Here is a 19,268-nt window from a genome sequence, read left to right as displayed (position 1 = left end):
CTTCTCCACTGCAGACAGTCAATGTGTTCCATCGTAGACCACTGGCTGCTCAACACTCAGACGATACAACACCTTCTTAGAGATGAACCTACACCACAGAGGACAGGATAGAGAGGAGACAGAACGGGTTGGGGGGGGGGGGGTAGAGAGGAGACAGAACGGGGGGAGGGGGGATAGAGAGGAGACAGAACGGGGTGAGGGGGGGATAGAGAGGAGACAGAACGGGGTGAGGGGGGGATAGAGAGGAGACAGAACGGGGTGAGGGGGGTAGAGAGGAGACAGAACGGGGGGAGGGGGGATAGAGAGGAGACAGAACGGGGTGGGGGGGGTAGAGAGGAGACAGAACGGGGTGAGGGGGGGATAGAGAGGAGACAGATCGGGGTGAGGGGGGGTAGAGAGGAGACAGAATGGGGTGAGGGGGGGTAGAGAGGAGACAGAACGGGGTGAGGGGGGATAGAGAGGAGACAGAACGGGAAGAGGGGGGGTAGAGAGGAGACAGAATGGGGTGAGGGGGGGTAGAGAGGAGACAGAACGGGGTGAGGGGGGATAGAGAGGAGACAGAACGGGGTGAGGGGGGGTAGAGAGGAGACAGAACGGGGTGAGGGGGGGATAGAGAGGAGACAGAACGGGGTGAGGGGGGGTAGAGAGGAGACAGAACGGGGTGAGGGGGGATAGAGAGGAGACAGAACGGGGTGAGGGGGGATAGAGAGGAGACAGAACGGGGTGAGGGGGGGTAGAGAGGAGACAGAACGGGGTGAGGGGGGATAGAGAGGAGACAGAACGGGGTGAGGGGGGATAGAGAGGAGACAGAACGGGGTGAGGGGGGATAGAGAGGAGACAGAACGGGGTGGGGGGGGATAGAGAGGAGACAGAACGGGGTGAGGGGGGGGGATAGAGAGGAGACAGAACGGGGTGAGGGGGGATAGAGAGGAGACAGAACGGGGTGAGGGGGGGTAGAGAGGAGACAGAACGGGGTGAGGGGGGGGGGGGTAGAGAGGATACAGAACGGGGTGAGGGGGGGGGGGGGTAGAGAGGAGACAGAACGGGGTGAGGGGGGGATAGAGAGGAGACAGAACGGGGTGAGGGGGGATAGAGAGGAGACAGAACGGGGTGAGGGGGGATAGAGAGGAGACAGAACGGGGTGAGGGGGGATAGAGAGGAGACAGAACGGGGTGAGGGGGGGGGGGTAGAGAGGAGACAGAACGGGGTGAGGGGGGGGGATAGAGAGGAGACAGAACGGGGTGAGGGGGGATAGAGAGGAGACAGAACGGGGTGAGGGGGGGTAGAGAGGAGACAGAACGGGGTGAGGGGGGGTAGAGAGGAGACAGAACGGGGTGAGGGGGGATAGAGAGGAAACAGAACGGGGTGAGGGGGGTAGAGAGGAGACAGAACGGGGTGAGGGGGGATAGAGAGGAGACAGAACGGGGTGAGGGGGGGTAGAGAGGAGACAGAATGGGGGGAGGGGGGGTAGAGAGGAGACAGAACGGGGTGAGGGGGGGTAGAGAGGAGACAGAACGGGGTGAGGGGGGGATAGAGAGGAGACAGAATGGGGTGAGGGGGGGATAGAGAGGAGACAGAATGGGGTGAGGGGGGGATAGAGAGGAGACAGAACGGGGGGAGGGGGGGAGGGAGAGGAGACAGAATGGGATGAGGGGGGGATAGAGAGGAGACAGAACGGGGGGAGGGGGGGAGGGAGAGGAGACAGAATGGGGTGAGGAGGGGTAGAGAGGAGACAGAACGGGGGGAGGGGGGATAGAGAGGAGACAGAATGGGGTGAGGGGGGGTAGAGAGGAGACAGAACGGGGTGAGGGGGGGTAGAGAGGAGACAGAACGGGGTGAGGGGGGGTAGAGAGGAGACAGAACGGGGTGAGGGGGGGTAGAGAGGAGACAGAATGGGGTGAGGGGGGGATAGAGAGGAGACAGAACGGGGGGAGGGGGGGAGGGAGAGGAGACAGAATGGGGTGAGGGGGGGTAGAGAGGAGACAGAACGGGGGGAGGGGGGATAGAGAGGAGACAGAACGGGGTGAGGGGGGGTAGAGAGGAGACAGAACGGGGTGAGGGGGGGGGGATAGAGAGGAGACAGGACGGGGTGGGGGGGGGGGAAAGAGGAGACAGAACGGGGTGAGGGGGGGTAGAGAGGAGACAGAACGGGGTGAGGGGGGGTAGAGAGGAGACAGAATGAGGTGAGGGGGGGTAGAGAGGAGACAGAACGGGGTGAGGGGGGGTAGAGAGGAGACAGAACGGGGTGAGGGGGGATAGAGAGGAGACAGAACGGGGTGAGGGGGGGTAGAGAGGAGACAGAACGGGGTGAGGGGGGGATAGAGAGGAGACAGAACGGGGTGAGGGGGGGTAGAGAGGAGACAGAACGGGGTGAGGGGGGGATAGAGAGGAGACAGAACGGGGGGGGGGGGGGTAGAGAGGAGACAGAACGGGGTGAGGGGGGGGGGTAGAGAGGAGACAGAACGGGGTGAGGGGGGGGGGTAGAGAGGAGACAGAACGGGGTGAGGGGGGGTAGAGAGGAGACAGAACGGGGTGAGGGGGGGTAGAGAGGAGACAGAACGGGGTGAGGGGGGGTAGAGAGGAGACAGAACGGGGTGGGGGGGGATAGAGAGGAGACAGAACGGGATGAGGGGGGGGTAGAGAGGAGACAGAACGGGGTGAGGGGGGGGGGTAGAGAGGAGACAGAACTGGGCGAGGGGGGGATAGAGAGGAGACAGAACGGGGTGAGGGGGGATAGAGAGGAGACAGAACGGGGTGAGGGGGGATAGAGAGGAGACAGAACGGGGTGAGGGGGGATAGAGAGGAGACAGAACGGGGTGAGGGGGGGGATAGAGAGGAGACAGAACGGGGTGAGGGGGGGGGATAGAGAGGAGACAGAACGGGGTGAGGGGGGATAGAGAGGAGACAGAACGGGGTGAGGGGGGGTAGAGAGGAGACAGAACGGGGTGAGGGGGGGTAGAGAGGAGACAGAACGGGGTGAGGGGGGGATAGAGAGGAGACAGAACGGGGTGAGGGGGGTAGAGAGGAGACAGAACGGGGGGAGGGGGGATAGAGAGGAGACAGAACGGGGTGGGGGGGGTAGAGAGGAGACAGAACGGGGTGAGGGGGGGTAGAGAGGAGACAGAATGGGGTGAGGGGGGGATAGAGAGGAGACAGAATGGGGTGAGGGGGGGATAGAGAGGAGACAGAACGGGGGGAGGGGGGGAGGGAGAGGAGACAGAATGGGGTGAGGGGGGGATAGAGAGGAGACAGAACGGGGGGAGGGGGGGAGGGAGAGGAGACAGAATGGGGTGAGGGGGGGTAGAGAGGAGACAGAACGGGGGGAGGGGGGATAGAGAGGAGACAGAACGGGGTGAGGGGGGGTAGAGAGGAGACAGAATGGGGGGAGGGGGGGTAGAGAGGAGACAGAACGGGGTGAGGGGGGGTAGAGAGGAGACAGAACGGGGTGAGGGGGGGGTAGAGAGGAGACAGAACGGGGTGAGGGGGGGTAGAGAGGAGACAGAATCGGGTGAGGGGGGGATAGAGAGGAGACAGAACGGGGGGAGGGGGGGAGGGAGAGGAGACAGAATGGGGTGAGGGGGGGTAGAGAGGAGACAGAACGGGGGGAGGGGGGATAGAGAGGAGACAGAACGGGGTGAGGGGGGGTAGAGAGGAGACAGAACGGGGTGAGGGGGGGGGATAGAGAGGAGACAGGACGGGGTGGGGGGGGGGGTAGAGAGGAGACAGAACGGGGTGAGGGGGGGTAGAGAGGAGACAGAACGGGGTGAGGGGGGGTAGAGAGGAGACAGAATGAGGTGAGGGGGGGTAGAGAGGAGACAGAACGGGGTGAGGGGGGGTAGAGAGGAGACAGAACGGGGTGAGGGGGGGTAGAGAGGAGACAGAACGGGGTGAGGGGGGATAGAGAGGAGACAGAACGGGGTGAGGGGGGATAGAGAGGAGACAGAACGGGGTGAGGGGGGGATAGAGAGGAGACAGAACGGGGGGAGGGGGGGTAGAGAGGAGACAGAACGGGGTGAGGGGGGGGGTAGAGAGGAGACAGAACGGGGTGAGGGGGGGGGTAGAGAGGAGACAGAACGGGGTGAGGGGGGGTAGAGAGGAGACAGAACGGGGTGAGGGGGGGTAGAGAGGAGACAGAACGGGGTGAGGGGGGGTAGAGAGGAGACAGAACGGGGTGAGGGGGGGTAGAGAGGAGACAGAACGGGGTGAGGGGGGGATAGAGAGGAGACAGAACGGGGTGAGGGAGGGTAGAGAGGAGACAGAACGGGGTGAGGGGGGGATAGAGAGGAGACAGAACGGGGTGAGGGGGGGATAGAGAGGAGACAGAACGGGGGGAGGGGGGGTAGAGAGGAGACAGAACGGGGTGAGGGGGGGGGTAGAGAGGAGACAGAACGGGGTGAGGGGGGGGGTAGAGAGGAGACAGAACGGGGTGAGGGGGGGGTAGAGAGGAGACAGAACGGGGTGAGGGGGGGTAGAGAGGAGACAGAACGGGGTGAGGGGGGGTAGAGAGGAGACAGAACGGGGTGGGGGGGGGGGGTAGAGAGGAGACAGAACGGGGTGGGGGGGGGTAGAGAGGAGACAGAACGGGGTGAGGGGGGTAGAGAGGAGACAGAACGGCGTGAGGGGGGGATAGAGAGGAGACAGAACGGGGTGGGGGGGGTAGAACATACAGACTGTTACATCCACCATGTTATAGATGTGTGTGTGTGTGTGTGTGTGTGTGTGTGTGTATATAAGTGTGTTACGTTCCCCAGTTTCTGTGTTCTGTTTTGTATTTGAGTGTGTGTTTCAGGAGATGGCTTCCGGAAGTACTCCCCAACCAGCTGATTGGTCAACCCCAGGCTAATTGGTGATTGGAGCTGACCCCGCCCCCTCGTCAAGAAGCAGCTGACTCTAATCACCATTGCCACCTGAAGATAAAAGCCAGTGTTCTGCCCAGGAGAGAGAGAGAGGAGAGAGATGAGATAAGGAGTAGAGATTTGGAGATTGAGAGAGGAGAGATTTGGAGATTGAGAGAGGAGAGAGATGAGATAAGGAGTAGAGATTTGGAGATTGAGAGAGAGAGAGAAATTAGATTGTGATATAGTGTGGGTTGTGTATCAGAAAGTGTGGTATGTACTGTTGTTGTTGGTAGCAGTTTTTCTATGTCCTGTGTTTGTGAAATCATTAATAATTACTCTGTTTCATTTGTTCCCAGGGGGGAAGGAGAAGGCACTTTGGGAGTGCTTAGGCAAGAGGCCCGAGGGCATACATATACCCGTAGTATATTCACTGTCTAGGCACACTAGGTAAGACCTGGGCGGACCACCCCCTGTATTTTGGTTAGGGCACCAGGCGGTGTTAAGTTAGGTAAGTTAAGTGGGTAGGCAGGTTAGATAGGAGAGGGGGAACTTTGATATTTACTTTCTTTGCTTTGGTTCCGTCCAGCCCCTTTTCCCCATATTACCGTGTAAGAAAATAAATTCTAGTAAACGGTAAATTCTGCTTTTGTGTCATCCTTACTCGCACCTACAGTCCATACCTCTTGCACTTCAGAGAGTTGAGTTGTAGCAGGGAGTTGCGTTCCCTCTTCTCAGAGGCGTGCGTAACAAAGTGTGTGAGTATAGATGTGTGTGTGTATATACGTGTGTGGGTATATACGTGTGTGGGTATAGATGTGTGTGTATATAAGTGTGTGAGTATAGATGTGTGTGTGTGTGTGTGTGTGGGTATATAAGTGTGTGGGTATATAAGTGTGTGGGTATATAAGTGTGTGAGTATAGATGTGTGTGTGGGTATAGATATGTGTGTGTGTGTGTGTATATACGTGTGTGGGTATAGATGTGTTCTGTCTCCTCTCTCCCTCACCCCGTGGGTATAGGTGTGTGTGTATATAAGTGTGTGGGTATAGATGTGTGTGGGTATAGATATGTGTGTGGGTATAGATATGTGTGTGTGTGTGTGTATATACGTGTGTGGGTATAGATGTGTGTATATATGTGTGTGGGTATAGATGTGTGTGTGTGTGTGTGTGTATATACGTGTGTGGGTATAGATGTGTGTGTATATACGTGTGTGGGTATAGATGTGTGTGTATAGATGTGTGTGGGTATAGATGTGTGTGGGTATAGATGTGTGTGGGTATAGATGTGTGTGGGTATAGATGTGTGTGTATAGATGTGTGTGGGTATAGATGTGTGTGTATATATGTGTGTGTGTGTGTGGGTATAGATGTGTGTGTGTGTGTGTGTATATAAGTGTGTGGGTATAGATGTGTGTGTGTGTGTGTGTGTGTGTATAAGTGTGTGTGTGTATAGATGTGTGTGTGTATAGATGTGTGTACCTGGAGAAGGAGTTGTCGAAGATGAGTGTGTATTCTCCAGTGTTTCTGACTATCAGCTCTCCTGTCATGGTCTCTTTGTGAGAGTGACAACGAGTCAGAGGGATCAGTACCTGGAATAGAGACAGAATACCTTCACCCTAAACCTAATCCTAACCCTAAACCTAATCCTAAACCTAATCCTAACCCTAACCCTAAACCTATAATAACAGATTATTAACCCTAAACCTAATCCTAAACCTAACCCTAAACCTAATCCTAACCCTAAACCTAATCCTAACCCTAAACCTAATCCTAACCCTAACCCTAAACCTATAATAACAGATTATTAACCCTAAACCTAATCCTAAACCTAACCCTAATCCTAACCCTAATCCTAACCCTAAACCTATAATAACAGATTATTAACCCTAAACCTAATCCTAACCCTAAACCTAATCCTAAACCTAACCCTAATCCTAACCCTAAACCTAATCCTAACCCTAAACCTATAATAACAGATTATTAACCCTATCATTTAGAACACATTAAACCTAATTCTAATCCTATACATTAGAAAACATTAAGCCTAATCCTATACCTTAGAACACATTAAATGAGAACTAGTTCTCAACTAGCCTACCTGGTTAAATAAAGGTGAAATAAAAATACAAATAAATAAAAAACTAAGCCTAATCCTAACCCTATACTTTAGACCACATTATGTTAAACACTAATACCTGACCTACTCCAGCAGTGTGTGTTAAATATACCTTAGTCTCCTCCAGAGGTGTGTGTGTGTCCTCTCTGTACAGCACACTAAAGGAGATGCTCTTGGGTTGTGAGGTGAACAGCCAGTGTATGGTAGCACCAAGGGTAGACCCAGTAATGGGGATGGAGCTGTAACAACCAGACCTGATGAACAGCTCCCTCAGACCGTCACCAAACACACCGATCTCCTCCACACTGAACGGAACACACAACCTGGAGAGGAGGACACACGCATCATAACACATTAATAACAAAACACCACAGACAGATTCCCAGACAGATTAACAGCCAGTACATGCAGCCAGAATCCCAGCCAGATTAATAGCCAGTATATGCAGCCAGATTCCCAGCCAGATTAATAGCCAGTATATGCAGCCAGATTCCCAGCCAGTACATGCAGACAGATTCCCAGACAGTTTAACTTCTTATGGCTGGGGGCAGTATTGAGTAGCTTGGATGAATAAGGTGGCCAGAGGTGCCCAGAGTAAACTGCCTGCTACTCAGTCCCAGTTGCTAATATATAAATATTATTAGTATATTTGGATGGAAAACACTCTAAGTTTCTAAAACTGTTTGAATGATGTCTGTGAGTAAAACAGAACTCATATGGCAGGTAAAAACCTGAGAAAAAATCCAACCAGGAAGTGGGAAATCTGAGGTTGATCGTTTTTCAACTCATTCCCTTTTGAAGATACGGTGGGGTATGGGTCATGTTGCACTTCCCAAGGCTTCCACTAGATGTCAACAGTCTTTAGAACCTTGGCTGATGCTTCTACTGTGAAGTGGGGCCGAATGAGAGGGGATTGAGTAAGGTCTCTCCCAGAGTGCTATGAGCTGAACATGCGCTGGCCATGCGCGTTCATGTGAGAGCGAGCTCTGTTCCATCGCATTTCTGAAGACAAAGGAATTCTCCGGTTGGAACATTATTGAAGATTTATGTTAAAAACATCCTAAAGATTGATTGTATACTTCGTTTGACATGTTTCTACGGACTGTAATATGACTTTTCGTCTGTACTTTTGCCTGGACCTGCCCGCGCGTCGTGAGTTTAGATTGTGTACTGAACGCGCGAACGACAAGGAGGAATTTGGACATAAATGATGGACATTATCGAACAAAACAAACATTTATTGTGGAACTGGGATTCCCGGGAGTGCATTCTGATGAAGATCATCAAAGGTAAGTGAATGTTTATAATGTTATTTCTGACTTCTGTTGACTGCATAATATGGCGGATATATTTGTGTCTTGATTGGGCTCTGAGCGCCGACTCAGATTATTGCATGGTTTGCTTTTTTCCGTAAAGCTTTTTTGAAATCTGACACAGCGGTTGCATTAAGGAGAAGTGTATCTAAAGTTCCATTCATAACACTTGTATTTTTTATCAATGTTTATTATGAGTATTTCTGTAAATTGATGTGGCTCTGCAAAATCACCGGATGTTTTGGAACTACTGAACGTAACGCGCCAATGTAAACGGAGGTTTTTGGATATAAATATGAACTTTACCTAACAAAACATACATGTATTGTGTAACATGAAGTCCTATGAGTGTCATCTGATGAAGATCATCAAGGGTTAGTGATTAATTCTCTCTCTATTTCTGATTTTTGTGACTCCTCTCTTTGGCTGTTTTTCTGTGATTTTGCAGTGACCTAACATAATCGTTTGTGGTGCTTTCGACGAAAATCCTATTTGAAATCGGACACTGTGGTGGGATTAACAAGAAGTGTATCTTTGAAATGGTGTGAAATACTTGTATGCTTGAGGAATTTTAATTATGAGATTTCTGTTGTTTGAATTTGGCGCCCTGCACTTTCACTGGCTGTTGTCATATCGATCCCACTACAAGCCAGTACATGCAGCCAGATTCCCAGCCAGATTCCCAGCCAGAGGCAAAGATGACAGAAAAAAGAAGCTGCAGAAAGATAACTCCAGGGACAGCCAGAAAGATGGGCTTGTTTTCGTCTCAAATGACACTACGTCTTTACCCTTCTTTTGACCAAATCTTTATGGATCTGGTTCTGGTCATACATAGTAATCAAATACCTTATTCACATTACCCATCATCACTCTGTTACATTGCGCCAGATGTCACTCATCACCCCCTTGCGGTTGAAGGCTCCGTTTCAACATGAATGCTGTATACTTTGAATTTTTCCAAACTCTGTGTCTTCGTCAGTCAAAGAACAGGAAGTTTCCAAACCACAGAAGAAGATGAAAATGTGGTTTCGACGATGGGTTTATGGGATAGCTAACAACTTGTAAATAAATAGCCACTCCTATAAGTGAGTACTATTTTAATAGTATGTTAAACATAATACACATTGCCTGCTAAGCAATGTTCCCTCCCCTCAATGTTCCCTCCCCTCAATGTTCCCTCCCCTCAACGTTCCCTCCCCTCAATGTCCCTCCCCTCAACGTTCCCTCCCCTCAATGTTCCCTCCCCTCAATGTTCCCTCCCCTCAACGTTCCCTCCCCTCAATGTCCCTCCCCTCAACGTTCCCTCCCCTCAATGTTCCCTCCCCTCAACGTTCCCTCCCCTCAATGTTCCCTCCCCTCAACGTTCCCTCCCCTCAACGTTCCCTCCCCTCAATGTTCCCCACTTCAAGACTAAAGGCTGGTTTATACTATGGGAGTGTTCGTAAATTGAATCTAGAGTGCCAGAATGTGCTCTAGTATAGTAGTATAAACCAGCCTTTAGTCTTGAAATCTTTGGTTGTTTAGTACATGGCCTCACATGTGAATCCTTAAAGAGATGGGTGGGGCTAAAGCTTAAGAGGGTGTGAGCTTAAGTCCGTTGGTAAATTCAGAGCGTTTCGCTCTCGGAGCGTTCAGAGGGCACACTGGACACTCTGGTTGAGGAGTAGGGTTGATCAGAGAGCACACTGGACACTCTGGTTGAGGAGTAGGGTTGATCAGAGAGCACACTGGACACTGGCTGAGGAGTAGGGTTGATCAGAGAGGACACTGGACACTCTGGTTGAGGAGTAGGGTTGATCAGAGAGGACACTGGACACTCTGGTTGAGGAGTAGGGTTGATCAGAGAGCACACTGGTTGAGGAGTAGGGTTGATCAGAGAGGACACTGGACACTCTGGTTGAGGAGTAGGGTTGATCAGAGAGCACACTGGTTGAGGAGTAGGGTTGATCAGAGAGGACACTGGACACTCTGGTTGAGGAGTAGGGTTGATCTGAGAGCACACTGGACACTCTGGCAACAATTTAATTACGCTTTTTTTTGCCAATGTTTACTGACACCGGCCATATTCAACGGGTGTTGAGCGTTCGTAAATTTGTCAGTTATTCTGCACCGTGGCACACTCAGATGAGAGTTTAGACATGTAGCTAGCTAGCTACACAATGAACCATAATCCCAACGCATAACGTTACTACCCTGCATGAATCTGCAGGTAGCTAACCAACCAGGTTCAATGTTAGCTAGCTAACATCAGGCTATAACTAGCAATGCAAATGGCTCTGAGATATGAATAATATTACTACACAGATCAAACACGTAACATTAGCTAGCGAGCCAGCAAACTAACAGTACTCGTTAACTTGAAATGAAAACGACTTTCGGACTAAATTTGAAATGTGTAATATCTGAAAATGTAGCCAGCTAGACTATCTTATCCGTATACATGGCTGGACGCTTCTCTCTCAGGATGCCACGGTTGCCCTTCAGTTCGAAGATGTAATCCGGAGAACGGTGTTTCCTCCATCTCTTTAGCTATCAGACTCTAATTCCACTGATTTCAAAAACTCGGTCCTCCAGAAAGTGGAGAGCAACACTGATGCAGTTTTAATACGTGATATATCTTTTTTTTTTTCTTTTTTTTTTCCACGTTACAAAGCATTACCTAGACATACTGACCAGCTCATATTATAGACAGGATTACCTAGACATACTGACCAGCTCATATTATAGACAGGATTACCTAGACATACTGACCAGCTCATATTATAGACAGGATTACCTAGACATACTGACCAGCTCATATTATAGACAGGATCACCTGGACATACTGACCATCATGTTATAGACAGGATTACCTGGACATACTGACCAGCTCATATTATAGACAGGATTACCTAGACATACTGACCAGCTCATATTATAGACAGGATTACCTAGACATACTGACCAGCTCATATTATAGACAGGATTACCTAGACATACTGACCAGCTCATATTATAGACAGGATTACCTGGACATACTGACCATCATGTTATAGACAGGATTACCTGGACATACTGACCAGCTCATATTATAGACAGGATTACCTGGACATACTGACCAGCTCATATTATAGACAGGATTACCTGGACATACTGACCATCATGTTATAGACAGGATTACCTGGACATACTGACCAGCTCATATTATAGACAGGATTACCTGGACATACTGACCAGCTCATATTATAGACAGGATTACCTAGACATACTGACCAGCTCATATTATAGACAGGATTACCTAGACATACTGACCAGCTCATATTATAGACAGGATTACCTGGACATACTGACCAGCTCATATTATAGACAGGATTACCTAGACATACTGACCAGCTCATATTATAGACAGGATTACCTAGACATACTGACCAGCTCATATTATAGACAGGATTACCTAGACATACTGACCAGCTCATGTTATAGACAGGATTACCTAGACATACTGACCAGCTCATATTATAGACAGGATTACCTAGACATACTGACCAGCTCATGTTATAGACAGGATTACCTAGACATACTGACCATCATATTATAGACAGGATTACCTGGACATACTGACCAGCTCATGTTATAGACAGGATTACCTAGACATACTGACCAGCTCATATTATAGACAGGATTACCTAGACATACTGACCATCATATTATAGACAGGATTACCTGGACATACTGACCAGCTCATGTTATAAACAGGATTACCTAGACATACTGACCAGCTCATATTATAGACAGGATTACCTAGACATACTGACCAGCTCATGTTATAGACAGGATTACCTAGACATACTGACCAGCTCATGTTATAGACAGGATTACCTAGACATACTGACCAGCTCATATTATAGACAGGATTACCTAGACATACTGACCAGCTCAATATTATAGACAGGATTACCTAGACATACTGACCAGCTCATATTATAGACAGGATTACCTAGACATACTGACCAGCTCATATTATAGACAGGATTACCTGGACATACTGACCAGCTCATATTATAGACAGGATTACCTGGACATACTGACCATCATGTTATAGACAGGATTACCTGGACATACTGACCATCATGTTATAGACAGGATTACCTGGACATACTGGCCAGCTCATATTATAGACAGGATTACCTGGACATACTGACCAGCTCATATTATAGACAGGATTACCTGGACATACTGACCATCATGTTATAGACAGGATTACCTGGACACACTGACCAGCTCATGTTATAGACAGGATTACCTGGACATACTGACCATCATATTATAGACAGGATTACCTGGACATACTGACCAGCTCATATTATAGACAGGATTACCTGGACATACTGACCAGCTCATATTATAGACAGGATTACCTGGACATATTGACCATCATGTTATAGACAGGATTACCTGGACATACTGACCAGCTCATATTATAGACAGGATTACCTGGACATACTGACCAGCTCATATTATAGACAGGATTACCTGGACATACTGACCAGCTGATATTATAGACAGGATTACCTGGACATACTGACCAGCTCATATTATAGACAGGATTACCTAGACATACTGACCAGCTCATATTATAGACAGGATTACCTGGACATACTGACCATCATATTATAGACAGGATTACCTGGACATACTGACCAGCTCATATTATAGACAGGATTACCTGGACATACTGACCAGCTCATATTATAGACAGGATTACCTGGACATACTGACCAGCTCATGTTATAGACAGGATTACCTGGACATACTGACCAGCTCATATTATAGACAGGATTACCTGGACATACTGACCAGCTCATATTATAGACAGGATTACCTGGACATAATGACCATCATGTTATAGACAGGATTACCTGGACATACTGACCATCATGTTATACACAGGATTACCTGGACATACTGACCCGCTCATATTATAGACAGGATTACCTAGACACACTGACCAGCTCATGTTATAGACAGGATTACCTGGACATACTGACCAGCTCATATTATAGACAGGATTACCTGGACATACTGACCATCATGTTATAGACAGGATTACCTGGACATACTGACCAGCTCATATTATAGACAGGATTACCTGGACATACTGACCAGCTCATATTATAGACAGGATTACCTGGACATACTGACCAGCTCATATTATAGACAGGATTACCTAGACATACTGACCAGCTCATGTTATAGACAGGATTACCTAGACATACTGACCAGCTCATATTATAGACAGGATTACCTGGACACACTGACCAGCTGATATTATAGACAGGATTACCTGGACATACTGACCAGCTCATATTATAGACAGGATTACCTGGACACACTGACCAGCTGATATTATAGACAGGATTACCTGGACATAATGACCAGCTCATATTATAGACAGGATTACCTAGACATACTGACCAGCTCATATTATAGACAGGATTACCTAGACATACTGACCAGCTCATATTATAGACAGGATTACCTGGACATACTGACCATCATGTTATAGACAGGATTACCTGGACATACTGACCAGCTCATATTATAGACAGGATTACCTGGACATACTGACCAGCTCATATTATAGACAGGATTACCTGGACATACTGACCATCATGTTATAGACAGGATTACCTGGACATACTGACCATCATGTTATAGACAGGATTACCTGGACATACTGACCAGCTCATATTATAGACAGGATTACCTGGACATACTGACCAGCTCATATTATAGACAGGATTACCTGGACATACTGACCAGCTCATATTATAGACAGGATTACCTGGACATACTGACCAGCTCATATTATAGACAGGATTACCTAGACATACTGACCAGCTCATATTATAGACAGGATTACCTGGACATACTGACCAGCTCATATTATAGACAGGATTACCTGGACATACTGACCAGCTCATATTATAGACAGGATTACCTAGACATACTGACCAGCTCATATTATAGACAGGATTACCTAGACATACTGACCAGCTCATATTATAGACAGGATTACCTGGACATACTGACCAGCTCATATTATAGACAGGATTACCTAGACATACTGACCAGCTCATATTATAGACAGGATTACCTAGACATACTGACCAGCTCATATTATAGACAGGATTACCTAGACATACTGACCAGCTCATGTTATAGACAGGATTACCTAGACATACTGACCAGCTCATATTATAGACAGGATTACCTAGACATACTGACCAGCTCATGTTATAGACAGGATTACCTAGACATACTGACCATCATATTATAGACAGGATTACCTGGACATACTGACCAGCTCATGTTATAGACAGGATTACCTAGACATACTGACCAGCTCATATTATAGACAGGATTACCTAGACATACTGACCATCATATTATAGACAGGATTACCTGGACATACTGACCAGCTCATGTTATAAACAGGATTACCTAGACATACTGACCAGCTCATATTATAGACAGGATTACCTAGACATACTGACCAGCTCATGTTATAGACAGGATTACCTAGACATACTGACCAGCTCATGTTATAGACAGGATTACCTAGACATACTGACCAGCTCATATTATAGACAGGATTACCTAGACATACTGACCAGCTCAATATTATAGACAGGATTACCTAGACATACTGACCAGCTCATATTATAGACAGGATTACCTAGACATACTGACCAGCTCATATTATAGACAGGATTACCTGGACATACTGACCAGCTCATATTATAGACAGGATTACCTGGACATACTGACCATCATGTTATAGACAGGATTACCTGGACATACTGACCATCATGTTATAGACAGGATTACCTGGACATACTGGCCAGCTCATATTATAGACAGGATTACCTGGACATACTGACCAGCTCATATTATAGACAGGATTACCTGGACATACTGACCATCATGTTATAGACAGGATTACCTGGACACACTGACCAGCTCATGTTATAGACAGGATTACCTGGACATACTGACCATCATATTATAGACAGGATTACCTGGACATACTGACCAGCTCATATTATAGACAGGATTACCTGGACATACTGACCAGCTCATATTATAGACAGGATTACCTGGACATATTGACCATCATGTTATAGACAGGATTACCTGGACATACTGACCAGCTCATATTATAGACAGGATTACCTGGACATACTGACCAGCTCATATTATAGACAGGATTACCTGGACATACTGACCAGCTGATATTATAGACAGGATTACCTGGACATACTGACCAGCTCATATTATAGACAGGATTACCTAGACATACTGACCAGCTCATATTATAGACAGGATTACCTGGACATACTGACCATCATATTATAGACAGGATTACCTGGACATACTGACCAGCTCATATTATAGACAGGATTACCTGGACATACTGACCAGCTCATATTATAGACAGGATTACCTGGACATACTGACCAGCTCATGTTATAGACAGGATTACCTGGACATACTGACCAGCTCATATTATAGACAGGATTACCTGGACATACTGACCAGCTCATATTATAGACAGGATTACCTGGACATAATGACCATCATGTTATAGACAGGATTACCTGGACATACTGACCATCATGTTATACACAGGATTACCTGGACATACTGACCCGCTCATATTATAGACAGGATTACCTAGACACACTGACCAGCTCATGTTATAGACAGGATTACCTGGACATACTGACCAGCTCATATTATAGACAGGATTACCTGGACATACTGACCATCATGTTATAGACAGGATTACCTGGACATACTGACCAGCTCATATTATAGACAGGATTACCTGGACATACTGACCAGCTCATATTATAGACAGGATTACCTGGACATACTGACCAGCTCATATTATAGACAGGATTACCTAGACATACTGACCAGCTCATGTTATAGACAGGATTACCTAGACATACTGACCAGCTCATATTATAGACAGGATTACCTGGACACACTGACCAGCTGATATTATAGACAGGATTACCTGGACATACTGACCAGCTCATATTATAGACAGGATTACCTGGACACACTGACCAGCTGATATTATAGACAGGATTACCTGGACATAATGACCAGCTCATATTATAGACAGGATTACCTGGACATACTGACCAGCTCATATTATAGACAGGATTACCTGGACATACTGACCATCATATTATAGACAGGATTACCTGGACACACTGACCCGCTCATATTATAGACAGGATTACCTGGACATACTGACCAGCTCATATTATAGACAGGATTACCTGGACATACTGACTAGCTCATGTTATAGACAGGATTACCTGGACATACTGACCAGCTCATATTATAGACAGGATTACCTGGACATACTGACCAGCTCATATTATAGACAGGATCACCTGGACATACTGACCATCATGTTATAGACAGGATTACCTGGACATACTGACCATCATATTATAGACAGGATTACCTGGACATACTGACCATCATATTATAGACAGGATTACCTGGACATACTGACCAGCTCATATTATAAACAGGATTACCTGGACATACTGACCATCATGTTATAGACAGGATTACCTGGACATACTGACCAGCTCATATTATAGACAGAAGCACGCTACATGGCAGACCAATCCGAACTCATCTCTCGGCATGTCCAGCCCACTCATTATCTCAGCCAATCATATCTAGCAGGAAGGTTGCCCCCCTCTTTTTCCGCCGTGGCTAAATCAACTAGGCTCGTAATTTAACAATTTAATTTGTATTTAAAGATGGCCTACAAGTTTGTTATGAAGGCACACGAAAGTTCACATGTCCCAGAAGGCATTTCTGCCCAAAAAACACATTTTGATAAAAAAATTAAAAAAAGTTTACACTCAAAAGGCTGTGAGGTAGTGATGCGCGACATACGCCTCGTTTCCTGAAACCAGTCACATTTGGGCCATATTCTAGTTAGTGAGTTATTATCCCAGTTATAGATCATTTGTAGTCAACAATGGGGGAGTGGTTGCTTCCTACAAGAGCACAAAATGTTTACATTTCTAGTCCTCTTTGAAAAGCCAGTTTGGTAAAGAGCTGTTTTATATCTTAAAGGGTCAGTGTCCTAACATTTTAGTTTGTGATGGTAATGAGGTTTGTTTTTTATGATAATTATTAGGTGGAGGTCGTTAAGTACAGTATAGCCATAGCCTAGCTATGTACAGTACCAGTCAAACGTTTGGACACATACTCAGCAATGGACATTAGACCGGTGGAAATCTGTCCTTTGGTCTGATGAGGCCAAATTTGAGATTTTTGGTTCCAACCGCTGTGTCTTTGTGAGAAGCAGAGTAGGTGAACGGATGATCTCCGCATGTGTGGTTCCCACCGTGAAGCATGGAGGAGGAGGTGTGATGGTGTGGGGTTGCTTTGCTGGTAACACTGTCTGCGATTTATTAACAATTCAAGGCACACTTAACCAGCATGGCTACCACAGCATTCTGCAGAGATACACCATCCCATCTGGTTTGGGCTTCGTGGGACTATCATTTGTTCTTCAGCAGGACAATGACCTAACACACCTCCAGGCTGGGTAAGGGCTATTTGGCCAAGAAGAAGAGTGATGGAGTGCTGCATCAGATGGCCTGGCCTCCACAATCACCTGACCTCAACCCAATTGAGATGGTTTGGGATGAGTTGGAACGCAGAGTGAAGGAAAAGCAGCCAACAGGCGCTCAGTATATGTGGGAACTCCTTCAAGACTGTTGGAAAAGCAGGTGAAGCCAAACGTGTGCCAAACAGTTATCAAGGTAAATGGTGGCTACTTTGAAGAATGTTGTTTAAACACTTTGTTGGTTACTACATGATTCCATATGTGTTATTTCATAATTTTGAGGTCTTTACTATTATTCTACAATGTAGAAAATAGTAAAAAAATATATAAATAACCCTTGAATGAGTAGGTGTGTCCAAACTTTTGACTGGTACTGTAATTCTGTCCATGGTGGTCATTCTGGCCATGGTAGTCATTCTGGCCATGGTGGTCATTCTGGCCATGGTGGTCATTCTGGCCATGGTGGTCATTCTGGCCATGGTAGTCATTCTGGCCATGGTAGTCATTCTGGCCATGGTGGTCATTCTGGCCATGGTGGTCATTCTGGCCATGGTAGTCATGGTGAATGTTGGTCATTCTGGCCATGGTGGTCATTCTGGCCATGGTGGTCATTCTGGCCATAGTGGTCATTCTGGCCATGGTGGTCATGGTGAATGTTGGTCATGCTGGCCATGGTAGTCATTCTGGCCATGGTGGTCATTCTGGCCATGGTGGTCATTCTGGCCATGGTAGTCATGGTGAATGTTGGTCATTCTGGCCATGGTGGTCATTCTGGCCATGGTAGTCATGGTGAATGTTGGTCATTCTGGCCATGGTGGTCATTCTGGCCATGGTAGCCATGGTGAATGTTGGTCATTCTGGCCATGGTAGTCATGGTGAATGTTGGTCATTCTGGCCATGGTGGTCATTCTGGCCATGGTAGTCATTCTGGCCATGGTGGTCGTTCTGGCCATGGTAGTCATTCTGGCCATGGTGGTCATTCTGGCCATGGTAGTCATGGTGAATGTTGGTCATTCTGGCCATGGTGGTCATTCTGGCCATGGTAGTCATGGTGAATGTTGGTCATTCTGGCCATGGTGGTCATTCTGGCCATGGTAGTCATTCTGGCCATGGTGGTCGTTCTGGCCATGGTAGTCATTCTGGCCATGGTGGTCATTCTGGCCATGGTAGTCATGGTGAATGTTGGTCATTCTGGCCATGGTGGTCATTCTGGCCATGGTAGTCATGGTGAATGTTGGTCATTCTGGCCATGGTAGTCATTCTGGCCATGGTGGTCATTCTGGCCATGGTAGTCATTCTGGCCATGGTGGTCGTTCTGGCCATGGTAGTCATTCTGGCCATGGT

The 19,268-nt window shown here is 47.4% G+C and overlaps 1 protein-coding gene across 1 annotated transcript in view; it reads right to left on the bottom strand.

Moving 5' to 3' along the window:
• LOC129823614 (FYVE and coiled-coil domain-containing protein 1-like) overlaps positions 1 to 19,268 on the bottom strand; it is a 75,586-nt gene continuing 56,318 nt past the window's right edge. The window contains exons 17-19 of the mRNA XM_055882471.1: positions 7,069 to 7,279; positions 6,320 to 6,429; positions 1 to 88 (exon numbers count right to left, since the gene is read on the bottom strand). Coding sequence (XP_055738446.1) covers positions 19 to 88; positions 6,320 to 6,429; positions 7,069 to 7,279 — 391 coding nt within the window. The 3' untranslated portion in view covers positions 1 to 18. The remainder of the gene's footprint in view (positions 89 to 6,319; positions 6,430 to 7,068; positions 7,280 to 19,268) is intronic.

This window comes from Salvelinus fontinalis, chromosome 26 (assembly GCF_029448725.1).
Source record: "Salvelinus fontinalis isolate EN_2023a chromosome 26, ASM2944872v1, whole genome shotgun sequence".
Taxonomy (NCBI): Eukaryota; Metazoa; Chordata; class Actinopteri; order Salmoniformes; family Salmonidae; genus Salvelinus; species Salvelinus fontinalis.
This window is presented reverse-complemented; position numbering and strand designations above follow the sequence as displayed.